The sequence below is a fragment of the Camelus dromedarius genome, chromosome 14 (assembly GCF_036321535.1).
Source record: "Camelus dromedarius isolate mCamDro1 chromosome 14, mCamDro1.pat, whole genome shotgun sequence".
NCBI lineage: Eukaryota > Metazoa > Chordata > Mammalia > Artiodactyla > Camelidae > Camelus > Camelus dromedarius.
The window spans coordinates 15,842,608-15,867,811 of record NC_087449.1 but is presented as its reverse complement, the minus strand read 5'-3'; the positions used below and the strand labels follow the sequence as shown (position 1 = coordinate 15,867,811).

Below are 25,204 nucleotides of genomic sequence, written 5' to 3'. Positions count from 1 at the left end.
TTAATTTTAATTTTAACCTTCTCTAATTTTAAGACAGTTTTTATATTAAGAAAGTCTTCTCTTGCTTATTTACAACGCCCCCCCTTAGCATTATAATTATAGTGCCCTAAATAAGCTTCAGTTGGTAATGATGCTTTTAAATGGTGAACCATAATCTGAATACCAAGTACTAAGAGTCTTACCATTAGAGGATAACAGTAGCCTTGTATTTCATTCTAGATGCCATCATTCATAAACCAAAGACCCACAAGCTCCTGAACAAGCACAAAATACACTGACTGTTTAGAATAAGCCTGAGGTCAGCTGAAGGCCTAAGCCAATTTCACATGAATTTTCTTTAAGTCACGTATCCTTCGGTCTGTGTTTAAATAGTTTTTTTTTTTTAAAGTGACAGACTTACTCTTATGTAATGTTATTTTATTGGGCTAACTCTCCCAACCTCATGAAATATATAATCATTCTGTTTGTACTTTATTCTGTCTTTCTTAAAAATAGTAAAATAAAAGATAGTGATACCATTAAAAACAACTCCAGTGTAACATTGATTCATTTATAATTATTGTTAAGTGTTAGAAAAACTGTATCTATGTCTAAACATTTTCCATTTTATCCAAAAAGTTCTTATGCAACTAACACAACACTGCAAATCAACTATACGTCAATAAAATTTTTTTAAGAAGTTCTTCTGAGAATCATTTAAAATAAAAAATACTCTCTAAATCAGGATAGACTGTACCGACACTATCTTTCTATTGTTGTTTTAAACACATAATAATGGAAATTAGATTTATATGACATAATTTGTACTTACTAATCCCCTATGGGTCTCTATCACTTACCACTTCTCTTTGTAAATTCTCAAAAATATAACACATAATGGGTGAATTTATTTGTAAAACCACAGAAACATTTTCATAGATAAATTTCAGGCCTATAGGTAAATGAGGTCTAGCAATAACAACAGAAATCGCAACAGCAACAGCTCACATTTAAGGAACATTTGCGACATGCTAGACATCTTACTGAGTGACGGAGTGTATGCCATGTGCTAAGCCTTATGCCAAGTGCTATACATGCATGTTATTATTTAATTTTTATAGCATACTTGGCGGAATACCATTTTAGTACACTTTTTTATCATACCCTTCTGACTAAAGAAAATGCTATCACTATGGTTAAAATAATTAACACTAGCTGTCGTAACAGATAAAACTTAAAATTGAATTAACATAACATAACAATTTTTTTGCTCATGGAAATCTACATTGGATAGGACATCTCTCCTCTACCATGTAGCTAGACCATCTGAAACATGAGCCCTCAAAGGATGTTGAAACAAACAAAAGGGAATGGTGTGCTTAACTACCTTATCCCAGAAGTAACGCACTTACTTCAAGTCACAATCTATTGATTAGGACCAAATTATGTGGCCCCAACCAAATTTTGAGAGAAGGTGGGAACTGTAGAGAAACAAGTGAAATATTTTGTAAGGTCATCAAAGATCCTTTGATCCCTTTTCTCTTAAACATAGAACATACTCCTAAAGAAAGACAACTGAAAGTCCCATCAAGTCCAGAATCTCTACATGTGTGCAGTCAGATCTGGATCAGGTTTTAGTCTAAAGGCTAATAAATTAAAAGGATAAGTCATCTGCCTCCTGCCCCACCCACCCATACACATTTTGAATATACAAAGTTGGAATAAGGAAAGACCAACTACAAATGGGGAGAACCGGAGGCACACTCTAGGCACTGGTTCACTCTGTGAAGCTCTCCTACTTTTAGGTGTGGATGGTTCCTGAATTAGTCCCTCATAATACTTTTTGTGAGGAGTTCTGTCTTCTGGAGGTTCTTCCTTTTTCATTATCCTCCTTAGCCATATCCCAGGTAGGACAAATTGCCTACTTTGGAGACAACAAATGCTTTATCACTGTACTTCCTGCTTGCTAAAGACAGGGGATTTGAGTGTTTATTTAAGTCTTAAATGGTCAATGGTATTTCAGACAAAGATACTTGGTAACACCTTAGCATTAAAATTTCAGATGTACATCTATTTTCTTCTGTCAGTTCCATGTGCCAGTAATCACATTTAAAATTCTTTTGGAGCCATATGTAGTGATCAGATCTGCTTTTTCTGCTTTTGTTTTCCCTTGCTTTCTTCCAGTCTCTCTCACTCTAGCAATTTACTGGAAGTTACTATGAAGTTATCTGCAACAATAGGTGGGAAGCCCACACACTTAATCTAAACTCTGTCCTGAGTCATCATTTTCAACTAAGAGGTCTGTGTGCCTCTGTCTCAAAGCCTTATATAATTCCCTGTTTTGTTTTATTATTTGGGATTATGGAAGCAAACAGCTTTTCCAAAGGTGAAAGGCTCTAAATTTCTGAATTCTCCAGTCTCTTTTATTTTGCCTTGCAAATCAACTACTTTGCTGAGCTCCTCTTTTTTTTTTTTTTTTAAATAGGGTAACTTGCCAAACACAGTCTAGTACAGCCAACACATAAAATCAATACTCTGTTTTTCAACTTCTTCCCCTGAAGCCATAAATTAATAGACACAAAGTTTGCCTTCTAAATTATCACAGGGAAATCTTTGCTACTACAAAATTTAGATTGCCATTTCTCCAGTTTCTATATCAGTTTTCTCATCTGATCACTAAGATAAGACTATATTTAAGGTTTTTTTTTAATGATACCAATTTCTGTATCAGCATAATTAACCTTAATTTCTATCTCATATAAACCCTTAAATTGCAGTAGCTTAGCACAGTAAAGATTTATTTATTTCTCATCTAAGAACCAATGTGTGTCAGTAATACCCTGCAGATATGCTAATAGATCACATGGCCCCCAAGATCTACATAGTAGGGAAAGAGAATGCTTCTCTGAATTACTTTTACTCTGAAGTGATAATCATCACTTTTGCTCACAGTCAAGTAGACAGAAATGATCACATAATTCCTAAGTACTTGGGAAGCTGGGTGATGCAGGGGAGTATATGGAATATATGATATTGTTGCTTAGAATCAGAAAATAAATCCAAATATATCTGACTCAGAAGCCTATTTTCTTACCATCAAGCTACACTTAACTTTCATTTGAATTTAACTGTATCCCTCTCTGTTCTTCATAGTAAGGATATTAAAAATATTTACAAAGCAATTTGAATGATCAAAAGTTATAAAATAAATGTTTGTTTGCTTTCAATTTTAAATCCGGCAACAAAGATTTCTAGCTTTATATTCATGAGTATGCTCTAATTGCTCATCTGAAGTAAATTAGTTGATACTATTTTATATCCTGGACTAAAATTCAGTCATTACAGCAAACAATTTAGGAGAAAAGGGAAAAAAAAAAAAGCACTGTTAAAATTGCCTAAAGTATAAGTGGATTGAAATCAGCAAGATATGATGAATTGGATGAATTTGGAAGAAAAATGTTGGAGGCAGAAAATGTAATAAGTTTCAATGGAAACCATAAAATCTCCTTTAGAGTCTTCATTTTAGACTTATCAGTGGATTTAGAGAAAGACAAAGTATATAATGGAGGCAAAATAACTAAAGATTGTATAAATCTGATCACAGGCACTTGGATATAATGACTCTCAAATAATTAACCCTTTGACCTTATATTCTGAATTGGAAATAGCAGTTTTGTTCTCAGAAATGTCTGGCACTTTTTAAAAAATACCTGAATTTACTTCGTCATAACTGTATCTGAACTATAAATGCTGTTCTGAAACACCTGTAGAGAACTGTCCCATTGTTCAGATAAACTTACTAAAGAGGGTTAAAAAAAAACACTAACACACATTTTGAAGTGTTGCAACATCTGTCTGGTATGCTGTGTCCTTTCAGTATAAACCGATAAATGTCCACATTTAATTTTTCACAATGGGAAAATAAACTCTTAAAATATGAGATAAAATAGGCATTTATGAAGCATATTATGTCTCTAAAACATCTGACCTACCTGCAGTATTTCATAAAGAAAAAATAAAATATTTGGTTAGGTAACATAAAATAAAAACTAGAAAGCACAATAGGTTTAATTAAGGTAAATAAGATAAAAGCATCTATTTATTACCAGGTAATAATTAGTAAAATAGGAATTTTGGATAATATTTATAACAAAAGCAATCAGCAGTTAAGCTATCATGAATAATTTGATTGATTTATTTGATAATATAAATGAAACAATATAGTATATACCCTTATGCATAAGTTACAAGTAGGGCTTTTTAATGTCATAATCATACAGAAGTTCTACTGACACATGAAGCATCATCCTTAGCACTAATATGCTCGCTCCATGAGGGAGGGTTTTATATGTCTTGTTTTCTGTTGGATTTTGAAAGCCTAGGACTGTCAAAAATACACATGCAGTAATAACCTAAAGTATAGTTCCAAAAACTGAAGTATAGTAAAATACTCTCTAAATTTCAAAACGTGTTGGAGGAGTGGGAGGAAGGAGTTAAAGCATCTGGACAGTGATCCATTCACTGTGTTCATAAGGCGGATGCCCATGGGGAAAGGAAAGAAGGCAGGTGATCTAATCTAACCCCCATGTCAACTGGAACTCCAAAAAAAAAAAAAAAATGGACAAATGATATTTTCTAGGAGGAAGAGACTTTATCTATTGAATGCCCTTAGCAGAATGGCACCTAGCTAAAGGACTGCTTATATTAAATAAATCCAGAATCTATGATGTTACACTCTCTGAAAAATGTCATAAAACTATACAACTTTCTGAAATATAAAACAGAAATATTTCATAATATTCACTTGCCTCTATGTGAGGTAAACCCATAAACCTCAGTAGAGATTTCATCTCTTTTGCTAGGAATATTCTTCAAGGGAAAAAAGAGCCTGGAAAGTCACCCTTGATGTCCCAGAAATCTTCCTGCTTCATTTGAGCCTCTTGACTATTTACATCCTTGAAATTATTAGTTAAGTTTGAAACTGGCCTATGAATGAGAGAAACTGAGGATGGCACATAACTTGTATAATCATTTAATGTATCATTCAAACTGGGACATCTTCAAGAATGGAAGAAACTATTATTAATAATTATACCAGGACAACAGACAAAGTCTGAGACTTTCCAGAGCAAAACTGAGGTATGTAGTCACGGTACAAACAGCCATGAGTTCTTAATTCATTAGTGTATTTGTTTATCTGATAAGTATTTTAAAGGTTTGGCAACTTGAAGTGTCATGATGAGAAAGTAAAAGGAGAAATATGGCCCCATGTAGGGGTTGCAATAGAGCCTATGTAAATTATAAATTATTCTGACTAGCCTTATAATAACAATACAAGGATCAGAAAAAACATAGTATGACATAATTGTGTGTTGCTTCTAATTAAACATTAAAAAATGATATATTACCCTTACGGATAGTTTGCTTATATTTATCCATTTGCTTACTTGCTGCCATGCAATTTACCTCTCTCAGATAATGGTAGACTTAATTTATATATTGATTTAAGATCACTTAATAATATTCTGCCAGACACTGGGAAACAGAGACAGAAAGAAAATTCAGACTTCATTTCTTAAAAAAAATTATATTTTGGCAAGGGGAAGTTTGCCAAAAATAATCATAACAAAAGGTACAAATAGAGAGTTACAGGATATATATGACCAAGGCATTAATTGTAATTACTGAGGAGAACGAAAGCTTAGTGGAGGAATAAAAATGTAATTAAGGTATTGCAGAGCAAGTGAGTTTGAACAGGCAAAATGGATGTGCTTCAAGTGGAGGAAAAAACATAAGCACAGGCACAGTGGGATATCCTTGGAATTACAAATAGCACTGTGTCTATAACTAGAACATAGTCTTTGTAAAGAAGGAGAAGTACTGAGATATCAGCGAATCCCTGGGAACATGCCTTCATAGGGTAATAAAACTACATCAAGAAAAAGATAACAAGCTGGACAACAGATGCTGGAAGAAGCAAAATTAGACTAAGAATTTTAATTATATTGAATGTACCAAGAAAGAAATGCGAATAAAAAGCAATATAAAACAAGAATGAGAAAAAATAGTATTAAAGCTGTAAGTGAAAATCTTAGGTAGATAAATGATATAAATAGTAAAATGGACATTACTAAAGAGTAATTCATGAGTTTAAAGATCAGATTGAGGATTTCTCCTAAAAGAAGTCTGGGAAGAATAAAGAGATATAAATTATTTTTTTAAAAAATTGAAGGATACAGAAAATAGAAGAAAAAGTATTTAGGTTATTGGTGTCCCAGAAGGAGAGAAAAACAAAAATGAAGAGGAGAAAATAAGTGAAGAAATAAATGTAAAATATACTTAGTAGAAGAGAGCAAGGGTGGGGGAAATCACCAACTTACACATATTATAGTGAAATTTAAGGACTAAAGTCAGAGAGAGAACTTTAAGAGCTTCTAAAGGAAGAAGAATCAAATGATACCAGACTTCTCAACAGCAACACTGAATACAAGAGAATGGAGTGTTATTTCTGAAGGACAGGCGCACCTCACAGATATTGCCGGTTCAGCTCCAGACCATTGTGACAGAGCAAGTATCATGATAAAGTGAGACACAAATGTTTTGATTTCCCAGAATATATGAAAGTTATGCTTTCACTATACTATAGTCTATTAAGTATGCAACAGCATTATGTCTAAAAATGTATATATTTTAATTTAAAATACTTTACTATTGAAAATTGCTAACCATCATCTGAGGATTCAGCAAGTCACGGAGGATCTTTCCTCAGTGTTAATGGCTGCTGGTTGAAGCGTCGTGGTTGCTGAAGGTCAGGGTGACTATGGTAATTTCTTAAAATAAGACAGTAACAAAATTTACCTCATCAATTTACACTTCCTTTCACAGATAATTTCTCTACAGATGGCAATGCTGTTGATAGCATTTTATCCACAGCAGAACTTTCAAAATTGAAAGCTGATCCTCTGAAACTCTACTGCTGCTTTATCAACTAAGTTTATATAATACTCTAAATCTTTTGTTGTCATTTCAACAACATTCACAGCATCTTCATCAGGAGTAGATTCCATTTCAAGAAATCACTTTCTTTGCTTATCCATAAGGAACAGTTCCTCACTTGCTCAGATTTTATCATGAGATTGCAGCAAATTCAGTCACATCTTTGGCCTCCACTTCTAATTCTAGTTCTCTTGTTATTTCCACCACATTTACAGTTACTTCCTCCAGTGAAGTCTTGAAGCCCTCAAAGTCATCCACGAGGGTTGGAATCAACTTCTTTCAAATTCCTATTAATGTTGATATTTTGATTTCCTCCCATAAATCTTCTTAACAGCATCTAGAATGATGAATCCCTTTCAGAAGGTTTTCAATTTACTTTGTGCAGATCCATCAGAGGAATTGCTATCTATGGCAGCTATAGCCTAACAAAATGTATTTCTTAAATAATATGACTTGAAAGTTGAAATTACTACTTGATCAATGGGCTATAGAATGGATATTGTGTTAGCAGGCACGAGAGCGACATTAATCTCATTGCACATCTCCATCAGAGCTCTTGGATGACCAGGTGCATTGTCAATGAGCAGTAATATTTTGAAAGAAATCCTTGTTTCTAAGCAGTAGGTCTCAACAGTAGTTTTAATATTCAGTAAACCATTCTGTAAACAGATGTGCTGTCATCTAAGCTTTATTGTTCCATTACTAGAGTATAGGCAGAGTAGATTTAGTGGAATTCTAAGGACCCTAGGGTTTTCAGTATGGTAAATGAGCACTAGCTTCAACTTAAAGTCCCCAGTTGCATTAGCCCCTAACAAGAAAGTCAGCCTGTCCTTCGCAAGTTTAAAACCAGACATTGACTTTTCCTCTCTAACTGTGAAAGTCTTAGATAGCATCTTCTTCCAATAGAAGGCTATTTTGTCTACATTAAAAATCTGTTGTTTAGTGTAGCTGCTTTCATTAATGATCTTGGCTAGGTCTTCTGGATAATTTGCTTCAGCTTCCACATTAGCACTTGTTGCTTCACTTTACACCTTTATGTTATGGAGATGGCTTCTTTCCTTCAACCTCATGAACCAAACTGTGCTAGTTTCAAACTCTTCTTCTGCAGCTTCCTCACCTCTCTCATCCTTCACAGAATTGAAGAGAGTTAGGGTCTTGTTCTGGATTAAGCTTTGGCTTAAGGGAACGTCATGACTGGCTTGATCTTATATCCAGATCACTAAAACTTTCTCAGTATCAACAATTAGGCTGCTTTGGTTTCTTATTATTCATGTGTTCACTGCAGTAGCACTTTTAATTTCCTTCAAAAACTAGTTCTTTGCATCTGCAACTTGGCTAACTATTTGGTGCAAGATGCCAAGCTTTTGACATGCCTTCCTCAATAAGGTTAATCACCTCCAGTTTTTGACTTAAAGTGAGAGATGTGTGATGCTTCCTTTCATTTGAACACTTAGAGGCCATTGTAGGGTTTTTAATTGACCTAATTTCAATATTTTGTGTCTCAGAGAATAAGAAAGGCCCAAAGAGAGGGAGAGAGATGGGGGAATGGCTGGTTGGTGAAACACTTATTAAGTTAATCATCTTATACGGCATGGGCATGATTTGTGGTGCCCCAAAACAATTACAATAGTACATCAAATATCATTGATCACATATCACCATAATGAATATAATAATAATATTGAAAAAAACTGAAATACTGCGAGAATTACCACAATGCGAAACAGACACAAAATGAGCAAATGTGGCTGGAAAAACAGTGTAAATGGACTTGTTTGATGCAGGGTTGCCACAAACCTTCAATTTGTAAAAAAAGTATATCTGCAAAGGGCAATAAAACAAAGTGTAATAAAATGAGGTATGCCAGTATTGAGGAAAATAATAATCTTGAAAAATGACTTTAAAATTTAGCCAATTTATTGTTCAAATGTGAGAGTAAAAAATTAGTATCTATGATATAAAGTGAAAGAAGGTTTTTTTTTACTATAGCCTCACATAATAAACATATTTGAAGAAAAATGAAGACATAAAATGAAAAATATACCTAGGAGATGCTACAAATGATATGGAAAGTAAGATCAATCAAATAACTTGGTAAGAGTTGCTGTTTCATAAAGATTTTTTTAACTAAAATCAAATAAACAGAAAAGTATATATATATATACACATATGTGTGCGTGTGTGTGTCTGTGTATGTGTGTATAAAATGACACAATTAAAACCTAGACAATAATAGGAATGGATCTGGACGAAAAAAAGCATATTAGTCAGGCAACTGGCAAAACATGAATATGGTTCATAGATAAATTAACAGTTTTCTATCAATGTTAATTAAATTCCTGGTTTTGCTCACTGTTATATGTTTATATAAGATGATAACATTTGGGGAATGGTGAAGAATATTTAGGAATAATTTGTAATTTTTGTACCTTTTCTGTAATTTGAAATTATTTTAAAATAAAAAGTCAAAGGAAGGGGACATCTATATAACAATTATGAAAAAACTAAAAAAAAAACAGAAACATAGAGAGTAGAGCAAACTGGAAAAAAGTAGAAAATAGAAATAGGCACAACTGTCTCAATAAATATAATAAAAATAAATAGACTACAGAAGCTGGCCCAGCAATTTCTTATTTTCAGGATACATATATAAAGTAAAGACTCAAAAGGGAAAGGATGAAGAAATATATTAGGGAGATTTTAACCAAAATACAGCTGGTGCAGCTATACTAACACCAGACAGAAGTGAGTATGAGGAAAAAGCATTATTAGTGAACAAGAAGGTAAATGCATAATAATGAAAGGTTCAATTTACCAAGAATATTTAACAATTATAATTGGGTTCTTAATAAAACAACCTCACAGTGTTGAAAACAAAATTTAACAGAATTAAGGAGAAACAAACAAATTCACAATTATAGTGGAAGATTTCAATATATCTCTTTCAATTCTTGGTTAAGTAGACAGGAGAAGAAACAGCAAAGAAAGACTATCTGAATAACAATGAAAAGTTTGATCCAATGGACTTATGCATTTGTCATAACTAGGTTTTTACAAATACCAAAGAATAGATAGAAACCAGGATTGAAAAGGATTCTTCTCATAAAAATCATGAAAGTTAAAAGAGGCTGCTTCCTATGGGACAGCAACAGCACTCTTCCCACTCAGTACTCCCAGCATTGCTCATCTTTTAATTTAGGGGGTGAATAAGTAGCCCAGAAAGGTTTGCATCTCAAACACAATGGTATTATTTAATATTAACTAAGTAAGCAGAAGGAGGAGACTGCCAAACTTCCCAATCTTCCAAACTAAGATTTATCGAGCCCATATTTGAGGCTGGGCAAAGAAATAAATTATACTGATTATTCTGAAAGGAAATCTTTATATTGAAGGAAGGAGAGACACTGCTAAGAAGAAAAGATATTTCTCATCCTACATGACTTTGAATATATATTTGAATATGCTATTATGTAAAAATTGGTAAAATGGATTAAAATAATCCTAAATAGAAAAATGCAATAATTGGAAAGTAACAGAAAATAATACTTGGTTAAAGAAAATAAAAATAATTTTTAATACTGAATTGATAAAAACTCATGCCAAAAATAATAATCTGCTCAAGCAACATCAGCACAATTTCTGGCTGCTTTAAAATTATCCAATTCGTTAAAGCAACTATAAAGTAATTGAGATTTAGATAAAAGAAATATGGTAGGAAATGTTATTTTTACTCTAGTTCTTCTAATTGTAATGATTTTAGATAAGATACTCATCAACTCCCATGGCTTTTTTTAAACATCAGAAATATTTTTAAAAATGAGAAATAATTAATAGAAACCTATATAAAATGGGTTGCTCCACAATATTTGGAATGACAGAGAGAATGACAGATTTTATTAGATTTCACAGCTTCAGATAGCTTAATCTAATACAACCATGTTCCCAAGCATATGATTTAATAATTACATAGTGATACATTTATAGTCCTCAGGAGGCACCATGGTGATATAGAAAGGGCATTAGACTTTGAATCAAAAAACAGAGACTGGGAATAGTATAGCTCTGGTATTTTTGGATATGTGACCTTGGATAAATTGTCTTAGCTCTTTAAACTCACTTTTCTTATCTGTAAAACAGAAATAATAAATTAAATGTTACAATGTGACATTATCTAGCACTGAGATGGCTAACATACTTTAATTTTCATGATCCATTGATTGTGGCTGCACAAAGCATTCACTTGAGAGAGAAGTCAATCAAGATTCAGCACGATTTTTAAGTGATGTTTTCCAAGGGTTAAGGTATCCCTTGTCTGGAAGAGGATATGTGTTCCAAAATTCCCTATTCCCTCCTTTTCACCTTCCAACCTTTCTTTCCTTTCATATATTTAATATAAAATGTAGATACAAGTCAGCTCAATTTGAAATATCAATATAGATTTCAGATTTTTAAAAATAAATTAAGTTCTTTAAACATACGTATTTTTTAGCTTCCTTCTTGCACTGTAGTATGGTGATCAAAAAGAAAAAAAAAACTTGTAAAGACAATGAGAAAGAAAGACAGAAAATAGCAGTGACACACACACACAAAAAAAGGAAGCTGGAAAGCAGATGAATGAAAGGTAAGTGACAACAGACATTACGAAGCTGATATTTAATGCAGGGAATCAAAGAGGAAAGTTGATTCACAGTACAGATCACTAAAAGGCAGAATACTGGAAACATGGTTTAAAGAATTGTTTGAAAGGCATAATTGGTCCAATAGATCCTTCGGCAACTACATATCACCAAGTGACTCTTCCACCCCCCTGACCTCACAGGAGACTAAAGCTTCACCCTCCAGAAATGTTAAAGCAGAGAGATTCTGGATTCATGGATATCGAGGATATCTAAGGTTTTAGGGGTACCTGACTAGGAAATGAAGTCCTCATACCAAGTTTTGCTGAGAAGAGTGGCAGCCACTCAGATATCACAGGCAAAATATTGGAAGGGTCATCTTCTGAAGAACCCTCACAAACCTACAGGTCCTTAAATAAATAGTCTTTATTTCCTACGTAACTATCCTACATTAGAACTCACAAGTCAATAAAATCCACCCACATGAACAGAGTATCCAAGTGGCATTTCAGAACCTTATTCTTAACATTAGTGAACAAAGAAGAATTAGAAGAATTTTTCAAAGCTCTAAGAATAAAGTAACTTGGGGGAATAGGAGAACACAGCCTGCAGAATAATCACCCACAAAAAGCCATCAAATAAATCTATATGCTACTAATATCCTCAGATATGTATAGAAGATATTGTATCTATGAGCCAAGAACAGCAGTGTGTATATATTTTAGAATTTGATTACATAATTAAACAAAATAGAAATAGAAGAAAAAATGTGTTACTATCTCAGAAAAGCAAACACATACAGAGATGAGAAATAAGTGATAAAAAGTAGAGAAGCTAAAGGATCAGTCCAGGAGGTCCACCTGAATAATAGGAGTTCTAGAAAGAGGAAACGGAGAAAATGGGTCAGCAAGATGGCAGGCTAGGAAGTCCCATGCCCTCATTCTCCCACAGAAAAATCAAATAAATAACTACAGAATGACTAAAAAACTTTACAGGAGCTCTGGAAATGAGTCAAAGATTTACAGCAACTAAGTAAACACACAATCAAGAAAGACCCACATTCAAAACAGTAAGATATTTTATAGCATTTTTACTTGCAGTTCACCACCCTCTCCCCAGTATGGTATAGCACAGTTAGGAGGAAGTGGTCCATTTTTAGTTTCTTTCCCTTAGGATGGAAGGAACAGAGTAGAATTTGCTTGGAATGTTCTAGCCACTGAGGGCTGTCTGAAGGATGGATTTGTGTCTTACCTGATGCAATGCTCAGAAGAGAAGTGAATATATAGTTTAGATCTCAGGCCAAAACCCAAAGAAATAAAAGTGGACACTATGGTACATAAAAATTGCAGGGGATCCCTGGGGGATAAACAATGTGGACTGAGAAGTACAATAAAAAATCCAAGGATACAAAATGAAGCTGGGAGAAATAGTACATGAACCTAATAGAGAAGTGATGAAATAATCAACAAAGCCACAGACAAAAGAGGATCTGGTAGAGTTTGACCAATTCACATACAAAGAAGAAAAAAATCAACAAGGATGAAGACATCACCATGAGTTTTTAAAAAGATATAAAGATTTGAATATGTAAGAATTAAAAGGTTGAGGGAGGGAAAATGGGGAGTTACTGTTTAAAGATTACAAAGTTCTAGTTATACAAGGTGGAAAAGTTCTAGACATCTGCTGTACAACATTCTGCCTATAGTTAACAATATTGTCTTATGCACTTAAAACACTGTTGAGGGTAGTTCTCATGTTAAGTGTTCTTACCACAACTGTTTTTAAGAGGTTTAAGAGAAACTTTGAGAAAATTTATAAGACCTTCAAATTATTTTACAAATCTAGTTTTATGATAATTCTGTGAAAGACAGAGGTAAAGAAAAGAATGTCATCTGATTATAACACAATTTTATCAGAAGAAATTATGCCAAAACAAAAAAATAAGTAAATATTTGATGACCAGAATTTTATTAACAGTAAGATAAAATGTATTTTTATGTTACAAAAGTAATTATATCAAAAGCCTGAAGGACATTAAATATCATTTTAATGGAAATTATTTATATTAACTAATTTGATACTCAACAGATTTCCTGAAGGAAGTACCATGCTGATATAATCATATAGTAACAAAACTATCAATTCAATATGGTTCTTGTTAATACCTTTTTCTCCTAATTCCCAGCTTCTACCCAAAATCAGCTCCTTGATATCCATGAAACAACTTTCTGAATTTATATATTTATAAAATATTGAATAAGATATAGATATTTTATCTAGAAATCTCAACATACATTCCATGGAGTCTTATATTTATAATTCAAAATTAACATGCCCAATGTCTAATGAATTTAACTACTCTTTATCAAGATATGTTTATTAAATGTAATTAAAAATTCATATAACTAACCTTTTTGAATGAGATGTCTTGGTCTTTTTGTTTTTAATTCATATGAAATAGAAGAAACATGTTTTCTCTGTTCACTAGAAATTTGTAAATCAACAGGAGAATATATATTCTGTGAAAATAAAAACCAATGACAATGATAATATCTCACATATGTTTTTTAGAGCTCTCAAAGAACTCTCACATGCATTATAATAAATTATGATGATTGATTTTGATTTAAAAAACAACAAAAACTCTGCCTGTGAGATAGGCAGAGTTAAGAAAAGATAAAAAGAGTTCCATTATGTATGATTTTGATAAACTGTATATATTTTGGACAATGTTCTCAGGGAAACTGAAGGAAAGGGGATCTGTCAGGAGGGCACTATGACAAGAGGAACCAGAGGGGAGGAAAAATAAATAATAAACAAAGAGAAGCAAGATAGTGTTGCCCAGAAAGCCTGAAGGAAGGTTCAGAGTAAGAAAGAAAAGACAAAATTATTTCACAGAACACTAAAAAATAGTAAAATAAGAAGAAAAAATGGGACCAGAATTATCACAAGCCTTAAAAGTACCAAGGATCAGACATGTGTGGGAGGAATAATAAGTAGAACGTTGAGAAGGAGCTTTGCGGAGAGTGGGGGCACTGTCAGATGTAGACTAAACAACGTCTGTAAACTGGATGGGGATGTTTTAATAATCGACACTGTGTTATCTGTCTTTCTCGTCACAGTCTGTCCAGAACCGGTATGGAGGATCCACCAGGTCATCGGGAACCCAGGTCCTTCCAATAACTTCTGTTTTGTATCTCACTGGCCTCCCACAGCTACAAAGAGAGGGTAAGAAATGCAGCCTTTCTTGCTAAGTACTTTACTTCCTGGAGTAAAATGGCAGGTCTGTTCCCAAGAAAGAAGAAAGGACAGATATTTAGAGGCAACCAACAGACTGCCACAGGGGAACCAGTCAGAATCTCAGGAAGGTATGTATATACATTTGTATTTTGAAAAACTTTCCTGGGATATTCTGGTTTCTTTGATGAGAACCACTGATCTAAATTCTGAAGATTCATAAATATATATCTTCAAATAGATCTTTTTTCTGAGAAGTTTGGTTTTGTGTATTTGTTTATGGAATACTTGTAAAGTGTTTATCATCTGCCATTATTTTAAGCTCTTTATAGATATTAATCGAAAATCTCACAGACACAACATACTCAAGAGAACTGAAGTCATCTTTCCTCCAAATCTATCAATACTTATTTCTAGTTCGGATGAGTAGCATTACCTTCATCCAAGGAGAGAAAATTCACATAAATTCTGTAACATATGATAACTTACAGAGTTTGTAAATAGAGAATTTTCTCATATTTCCCCTGGCTTGACTGTCCACTTATCCAAACTTCCTTTACTCTACAATTTAATAGAGATACTTGGATATATATGTCCCGGTTCCCTCTATTTACAATTTTATGCCCAAATTCCTGCGCCACACGATATAGATATAAGTAATTACACATCCTTGAGTTTCTACTTATCTTTTAAATTTTGTATGTGATGTCCTCTAATTTTTTTTAAAGCAACAGTCTCTATGCAATGACTCATTGTGCAAGGATTTTTTTTAATGCTCCTGACAGATACTAGGTATTATCTGGTCCTGGAATCTCAGTTTTTACACTTCACTAAAAAAATCCTTCACTAACACCTTTTATACAACACTATTTTCAGTCTTAATATGACAAAAATACTACTTTTTGCTAGAAAGATCAATAAGCAGCTACTTTTGAGTTCATCTATTCTCTCTATATTTACAAACTTTTCTTAAGGTTATCAAGAATAATTACAATTTAATAATATACAATATCAACACATTATCAAAACATGACAGTATTTTAAGTAATGTTGTTTCTATTTTAATTTGGGCTCAATTATTTCCATTACACAAAGTATGACAAAAAATGTAGACCACTGTTTTGCAATCAAACCTGTAACAATCAATTTCAAATGCTTTTCAACCTCAAATTTGTCTTTCAATTTTCTTCAAGCTATATCATCATTCTTCTATTTTCTTATTCTACGAATTTTGCTCTATTTTGATAACTTCTCTTTGCCACTCCTTCTTAACAATATAATTCATCATATGCTAAAAATCACCTCAAATTCTATTTCAGGCATAGAAATGGACCCTTTCTTTCTTCTAGATCTCACACTTATATTCTCCTCATGAGAAAATAACGAAAGTGGAATTTAAGGATATGTTCAACGATTCTGTTTCTACTTGTACTTATTCCTTACCCCCTCTGAAAGAATAGGGGAATTTTTTTAAAGAGTATGTATCTGTCGGATCTGAGTATCCAAAGTCTATTACAAATAAAGTTAATTTGCAGAATCATGAAATTTAAAAGCCCCCAAATCAAATAGATATAGTTCCTTTCAGAAATATATTTTCTTTAGTTCTCCTACATACCCCTTTTAGTATACTATCCACATGTCATCATTTAAAATAATTGTCCCTCCTTGGCTTTTATAAAAGAAGAATCCATGACAAAGAGTGCATATGTGATGGTGAAACAAGTCTATAAAAAGATGATCAGAGAATCTAAAGCCCTAAATGAACTGAGGCCTATATAAGCTGCCAAGGTAAAGAAAATGGGCTTTTTTGTTGCATGTACTGCAAGGAAAAAAAAAGGATGTGCCCACTTACTGACTAATCTTTGACGTCACAGGGAAAAATAGTTATGAGAACACTGGGGATAATCTAATAAATACATTCTTTCCAATAACAAAAAGGATATCTATTAACTAAAGTGTCTCAAACCTAACACTGGTCTTCAGTAATTTAGGAAAATATTTTAAGGATTTTTGGTAGCACTTAAAAAATAAATAATCATTAGAGAGCAGTATATATTGACAAGAAACTAATTACATCAGCTATAATTTTATTTTTAACAGAATTAATTATAGGTTCAAATATCATTGATATGATAAACCTGCATTTCAACAACATGTTTGACAAAAACTTTCACTACTTATAGGAAGACAATGTGATTAGGTGAAGATCAGAAATGCTGAGTCATCACATGGCAAGAGTAAGGATTAATAAAATGATGCCAACCTGAAGGGAGGTGTCTAATGTTACGATATGTGAACCTGTTCTTAGCCCTGTCCTATTCAATATTTATATAAATGATTTGAATAGAAATACAAGAAATATTTATCAAATTTTTAAATGAGGTGGTTAAAGAAGAAAATTTGTTAACACTAGACAGACATTTAAAACATTATCAAGACTAGAGCAATGGGTCAAATTAAAGATGAATTTTAATAGGAATAAATATTGCTGTTGGGAAAAATACATTTAATCTCTGTAATAATGTGATTTAAAACCACAAGTGATAAAAACATTTAGTTAAGAGTAAATTAATTAAAAGTCCATTTTGTGATGACTTTATGTTGTATTAAGCATTCCATCTAGAATGAGGGAAATTACAGGCTTATCACGTTCATTTTTTATCAGAACCATAGCTGAAGCACTATGTCAGGACAGGGGAACATATTTTCAGATAATTAGAAGTAATCTGGAACATGAAAAGAAAGGAGCCTACCTACTGAATTATTTTTAAAGTAAGCCTTATATAAATAAGCCACATATAAATCCAGCGTAGAAAAGAGGTAACAAAGAGATCCAGGCTTCTCACATCACCCAACTGTCATCCTCATCTTGTAAAATGACACCATTCTCTTGTTCAAACCATAAAAACTTAAAGTTCTATCTCTATTTTATCCTTTTATCTAAGTCATCAGCAAATCTTGGAAATTCTACCTCCTAAGTGTATTTTAAATCTGTTCATTTCTCTCCATTTTCACTTTACTTCTCTAGTCTAAGCTATAATCATCCCTTCCAAACACAAATAGCTTCCTATTGGTCTCTGCCTTCCCCCTGGCTCTTACAAGATATATTTACATTTGTCAAAGGGTAAATCTGATCACATTTCTCCTTAGCTTTAAAAATCCCTTGATGGCTGTCCAAGGTGCTCAGTCCTTAATATGAGCTACAAAAATTCAGCAAAATATAGCCCTTGATTACATAATCAAATTCAACTCATAGTACCCTTGACTTTGTTCATTATACTCCTGTCACACTGGATTTCATTCAGTCTCTTGAATCCAACTCAAATAAAACAAGCCACTGCATGCCTCAGTTGCTTGCGTAAGCTTTTCTCTCTGACTAGAACACTCTCCTTCCTATCCTTTGCATGGCTAGCTTATTATCCTTTAGGTCTTAATTTAAAATGTCTTCTCAGGAAAAAAAACATTCAGTGACAATCCCCTGAGAAGCAGGCTTTTTCCTACTATTCTCTACTTCAGTATCTTATTTATTTAGTTCATAATATTCATCACAATTTTGTTTGTTTACTAGGGTTACATCTTGTTTTCTTTTTTCTTTTCTTTTTCTTTTTTTTTTTTTTAATAATCTAGTCCACAAGGGCAAGGACTTTGCTTCTCTTCTTTACTCAAGGTCAAGAATGGCCCCTGGCACTCAGCAGATACTCAATAATTATTTGTTACATGTTGAAAGAATAGAAACAAAGAGAAGTGCTAGAAGGAATGAGTGGAGTTTAAGGAAACTTGGCTCATACAATATAATATAATATAGAATGAATTCCATTTTTTGGAGTCACACAAACAGATATAATTTTAAAATAAAATCCTAGCTTGTATTTTTTTAAAGGACTCTACCCCAAGCAACGCTTTTCAACATTCCCTTCTTTTATTCCTGATATCTTTCATACTCAGTGGTTACTCCAAAGCATTTCACTGAGCAACTCTTTACAACTCTCCCCTCCCCTTCTAAGCTCTTTCTCTCATACTGTAGTAGAGAATAACCTTTGTTTTATTGGGTTTACAGGGACACCGTGACCTAGCCCACGGGGATGGCTGTAAGAACAAAGGATGCCTGTAGCAAGTATATTACAACAACCAACCACGCCCCCTCCCTTATTTTTTGTATAAAAGGAGCCTGTATTCTGACTAGAGCAGGATGGTTCTCCAAGACTTAAGTCTGCCATCCTTTCTGTCTGCCGGCTTTCTGAATAAAGTCGCTATTCCTTGCCCCAACACCTCATCTCCCGATTTATTGGCCTGTCGTGCGGCAACCAGAACGAGTTTGGACTTGGCAGCAGTACATCAACTTAGTCTAAATTTTTTAAAGTCTCTTTTACGTCACCATTTCTCAATATGCTACTCATTAAAAAAGCATAAACATAACCATCTGATAGGAATAATTACATATTTCCTCAGGCACATCTATCTACATATTCTGTTGATTCTATATCACAATGAACCAGAGAACCAAAACGGCAATGAAAGAGCTCTCCTTTGATGGTATTGAGTGGAGAAGCTAAGAAAAAAACAAATATCTATAACAGGTATGGAAGTAGGGAGAGACATCTTTATATGAATAATTCTCATCTAATAACAATAAGAGAAAAATTCTCAAAGCATTATTGAAAATTGGAATAGAGTAACTGAGGAGCTATGGAGCTCCCTGTAACTGACAAACAAAATAAATACCTGGTTGTAAAATATCAGATGGATGACTGTACCAGATATTTATTTCTTCCAGAGAAATGATAATTTACCATTTAGAAATTGAGGCACGATGACAGTGGTAACACTTTCCTCTATCTTCTTTCTAGACCAAGGGTAAATATTTTATACTAAACTTTCTGTCTCTGAATATTAAGATTCATTTTTAGCCCTTAGTGGTTTGAGTTTCTCAGCTGAGCCTAGTTAGTGTCCTGAAGATTGTGGTTTTGTTTTCACATTATACACTATGCACGTCAGAGTTCTTGGACTTTGAAGGAAATTATGTCTTTAACCAAAGCAGATTGTTAACCGAGACTCAGGGCTGTATTATACACTTCTCCCTCTATTATCTATACCATTCTGTACCTGAACACGCTTTGTCTATGTTATATGATGTTCATTGTAAGTAGTCTCGTTTGTTGTTGCTGCTGTTTTCCCTTTCCTCTTGCCAGCCAAGACGTCATCTTAAAAATGCTAATCCAGATCTTAGGTTTTCCATATAATACTCAAAGAGGTAACTTTAGGAATATACTAAGACTCAAACTAAAAAAACTTTGATCTTTTTTGTCTGAATGAAAATTGCTAGCTCTAGTGTTCGGCTACACAGTCTCTCGTAAACTTAGCACAGCAAGCAAAGCCTTCAAAATCGGGGGGCTGATGCATAGTGGTCCGTGTATGGCAAAGGCTACTTGATTTCTACTTTCAAGAATAAGTGCTGGTTAACAGGAAAAACCATAGAGGGAGGAATAGGATTTAAAATAAAGTTTTATGAGAAAAAGTTACTTTTAAAGATGTTCCCCTTTAAGCAACTGGCAGGTTTAACTGCTATTTGAAAAATTGCTACCACCTTGTATTTGATCCCAATCTCATTTTATCTTAACAAAGAAGGCTATAAGTGAGGCAACAATATTCTTGATTTACAGAGAAGAGAATTCACAAAGAATGAACTGGATAAACAAATACAGGAGAAACCTAGAAGATACAGAAAAAAATGTGACATTGCTCTTCTATACAAAAAGCAGCCAAGGGAAATGAGGATGGCTGAATATTATGTTTTGCTGCAACTGTCCAGTTAAAGAACACATAGGAAAAAAGCATCATAGAAAGACATGCTCCCTCAGTCTAATAATGGTTAAGGTCTAAGGTCTATCCTCACCAAGATTAGAGACACCAATGAGTAAATTACTGAGGCCCACTCTGTCTGCTATGTGACACAGGTAATATAGCAACTGCTTGGTAGTAGCAGTTGTCAAACCCAGTAAAAAGAGATGCTACAAACTCCCATGATTTTAAAGCAAGTTAGAATTTCAAGTTGCAAGAACACAATGGTAATTCATGAATAATAACTGATACTAGGCAGAGTAAGTAAAGGGCATGAGGAAATTTCAGTGAGTACAGGTTTGTGTTTCTTTGCAAATCTCTCCAGAAATGTTTTTGATTATTATTTACATGACAATGCAATTCTAGTCATAAGCCAATTTTTCTAATACATTTTACATTGTCTAATAGCCTACATGTTATATAGTAACAATTGAGAATAATTCTGTTATCTGGTTTACTTTATAATTCTACATAATAAATATCATTTTGTTTATAACTTTCAAGTACTTATTGCACTCTATCTTTTATCATAGTTAAGTATATTTTTGATCCCCAGAAAAAATTACTCTCTCAGAGGACTGGGGCCATAGTTTACTTATCTCAATATCCCTGTACCACTTTGACTGGATTCTTCAATTTCTGTTGCAGTATCAACTCACAAATAACAAAAAAATAGAGACATTTGATTAGTTTATTCAACAAATAGGTATTGAGTGCCAACTATATCCATGCACCATGCTAGGCATAAGTACAAAGTTATTATTTTGTGAATATTTAAATCCTATACTTCTCAAAATTTTGCATAATTTGATGATTAATTCTCTGCATAGATGTGGAAAGCAGGAGAAGATAAAGACACTGAAAATGAGAAAAACAGAATAGAAAGCACAGGCTGAATGCTAAACACATTCCTGATAAAATTTTGCATTATATTATACTTCATGTATTAACTAAATTGATTAAAATAATATTTAGTAAATAATTTAGTAAATAAATAATCCATAAATCTAATCATTTTGAAATGAAAGAGACATAGTATGTATTAGTAATATAAGTTAGTACTGCTTAAGTAATCCCCAAATGAGACCATTCACATAGTGGTGTAAGATTCAATGATGGGTAATGAAACAGAACTTTCTAGGGAAAAAAAACCTTTTTTAGCAGTAAAGTATATAGCTCAAGAGTCTATAATTCTATGCATATCTGAACAATATCTATATTTATAAAAATAAGAGAAAAGAACAACAGATAGGTATTGCCAACATTTTATGATGTTTAGGTTATTCTTTACCCTACACACCTTAAGCAAATCTAGCACTTTAAAGAGTTTATATGGTTTTTTTTAACTTTTTTTTATTGAGTTATAGTCATTTTAAAATGTTGTTTCAAATTCCAGTGTAGAGCACAATTTTTCAGTTGTACATGAACATACATATATTCATTGTCACATTTTTTTTTCGCTGTGAGCTACCACAAGATCTTGTATATATTTCCCTGTGCTATACAGTATAATCTTGTTTATTTATTCTACATATGCTTGTCAGTATCTACAAATTTTGAAATCCCAGTCTGTCCCTTCCCACCCCCCCGCCCCCTTGGCAACCATAAGTTTGTATTCTATGTCTATGAGTCTGTTTCTGTATTGTATTTATGTTCTTTTTTTTTTTTTTTTAGATTCCACATATGAGCGATCTCATATGGTATTTTCCTCTCTTAAACAGTTTATATGTTTTAAATTGCTTTAGAATCTGAGCAGGGGTTTATATTTACCATAAAGAAAACACCTCCATAAATTAACATATTATTCATATATATAATTACGTTTCTAAAGTAAAGCATATTATAACCAATTTAAATATGCTTTACAAAAACATATTGACAAACTACTAAAATTGACTCAATAACAATTACTTGGATAATATTTTCTAAAACTGAGGATTTAGCCTTTTGCAATTTTAGAGTTCAGAATATTTATAAATGTTGCTTCATACAAGCTTTTATTACAATACTAAGGACTAAAATGACTGTTTCAAATTCAGTTTAATTATGCTCCTTTCCTCCAGATGTTACAAATATCCCAGAAACTGCAGGGACTCCTTTGAGAAAAAGTGGATTATATAATAGGTGGAGTATATAATGGATGTAACAGTATATGTATACATACTCAGGGGAGAGAGAGAGGAGAGAGAGAGAGACAGACAGACAGATTCAGTAAAGTGCTTTCACTGACCATGGGTTGCCAACCTGCAAGTTCTACAGCTTCAGTACAGGTCTCAGTCTGTCCGACTTAATGTAATCAGCACAGCTTCTGTAACAACCACAGCCCTACTGCTCTTACTAGGAAATATTTCCGCCATGGTCCAAATCCTTATTATTTACATGAAGTTCAACATTTCTATGGCTGGATAAAATAACTCAATGCTGTAGTTACCAAAACTTTCAAAGATACAAACAGGCTTATTTCAGGTTCTTAAGCTATTAAAGTAGGTATTGTCAGAATCTTTATATTTTAGCAAATAAAGACAAATGTAAAGAAATGTCTGCAATTTACTATGAGTCTCTCCAGGCTTTCTAGGTGAATATCGTCAGCAAAACCCCATACTTATATGGAATATCTCTAAAAATATCTTAAGTAGACCAGAGAGCAGCAGTGTGATTCAATAATTAATATTTACCAAGTCATGGCGCCTAAATTTGTTTTAAGACAATTCAGTCCTGTCAATTTCCAGATGAGTCATAATACACAAATCTTTTGTCATTCAAGGCTTAGACCCGATACTAAAATACATTGAAATAGCCACTTTCTCTTAAGTGGAACAAATAAAAATTCATTCTAAGTAAGTGGTAAAGAATGGTCTTTTATTACTTTTGTTTGTTAGCTTTTTTATTATAAAAAGATGGACAGCTTGAAAAGGTTTGCATTAGCAGTCTTTGCAAGGCAAATTTTTTATGCTGGTACGTTTCACTGGATTTTAAAATGGTAATATTAGCTTTCTTGCACGAGGAAGTAAATAATTTCATGAACATTTTTATGCAAGTCTCAAATTGTTAAATTATGCTGGCTTGGATGAATTATTAAGTGTATTTCTCTTTTCAACTGTAGACTTATCTTGTGTGTACAGCTGATATCCCTAGTGTCCAATCAGAGACAGGTTTTCATCCTGTTGTCCAGAGAATGATGTGCACAATTCCTTTTGACACTGATGAGAGGTGAATACATAAATCCAGCCCACTTCAGTGAAAATTGACCCATAATTTTTTTTTACCCTGAAGAAAAATACAGTAACAAAGTTTACAGATGGAAAAAATACAGTTAAACTCTTGAGGTGTACCATTAGTTAATGATAGTCAGCAAACATTATATTTTGCCTTGAGGAAAGTGAGCTCCAGATTTGCTTTCAGGTGCTCATGAATTCTAATAATCATGGCTCTCTATATGACAGAAAGAAACCTAAAAATATAAATGATACGTTTTTCACATTTCAATGAACTCAAAAGTTAAAACTAAAAAGGAAAGGCATAATTTTTATCTATTTTCTTCTACCTCTACTCTCCACTAAGATGGTTCTTATGAAATGAGAGTGTATGCATTTCCTATAAATATTTAGTAGTTAAGAAATAAACACTATTTCTTACATTAAGGCCATGCACCAATTTCAAAAAGTGTACATCTTGTATTATATTCTAATGGTGTCTTTGAACGTATTTTCAAGACTATATCAGCATTCCTAAGAATTGGGGAAAAAATGACTTGGCATAGGAAGTCAGATCAATTGCCCTAAACCAAGTATCCTACCTCTAACAGAAGCAAAAAGAAACATACTGTGAAAAATTCAGGCTATGCAGCAAAAAAAATTTTTCATTTTCTTTATAACCCATTAAGGATCCACTATTCATTAATTTATCTATATAATTTAGTCTGCTTATATCATTGGCCTATAGCATTTCCAGAATAATGAGTTTCATTATAATTACCACAGTATGGTAACCCCTTTTCCTTCTCTATTTTTGAAAGGTGTTCTAAGTTTTAGTAACAGGTCTGGCAAGAAAATCTGTTTTATTCATATAGCTCATAACTTTGTAAGATCTTTTTGTACTCCATATTATATTTTTGACTTGCACCTTATTATAATCTGTCTTCTTTCAATGATAACCTTAATTCTTTCTGCCCACATACAAAGATCTCGATGATAAGGAGAATTCTATTAACTAGTCTTTTCATACTAGCACAATGGATTAATATTTTCAGAAAATATACTAAAATGACTCCATGAGTTATAAATAAATTATAACTCAAAAATATAAGTAGAGTCTGGAATATACTTCTTTTAAATGCATCAAATAGTATTTTAAATCAGTAAATATTTGTTGAGTGCCTCCTATGTGCGTATCACTGTGCTAGGAAAGGGTGGCAAAAATAAATAAATTACAACCTACCATAATGTAGCTTATGCTCCCAGAATATAGACATTCACATAAAATAGTCACCTTCAAAGGAAGTATGGTAAACATACATTTAAACAGAAACATATACAAGA

The 25,204-nt window shown here is 32.9% G+C and overlaps 1 protein-coding gene across 1 annotated transcript in view; it reads right to left on the bottom strand.

Annotated features, from left to right (window-relative positions):
- Nucleotides 1-25,204, bottom strand: part of LRRIQ3 (leucine rich repeats and IQ motif containing 3) — a 131,991-nt gene that overhangs the window by 31,566 nt on the left and 75,221 nt on the right. Inside the window, exon 6 of the mRNA XM_010989079.3 lies at nucleotides 14,002-14,110. Within this exon, the coding sequence (XP_010987381.1) occupies nucleotides 14,002-14,110 (109 nt within the window). The remainder of the gene's footprint in view (nucleotides 1-14,001; nucleotides 14,111-25,204) is intronic.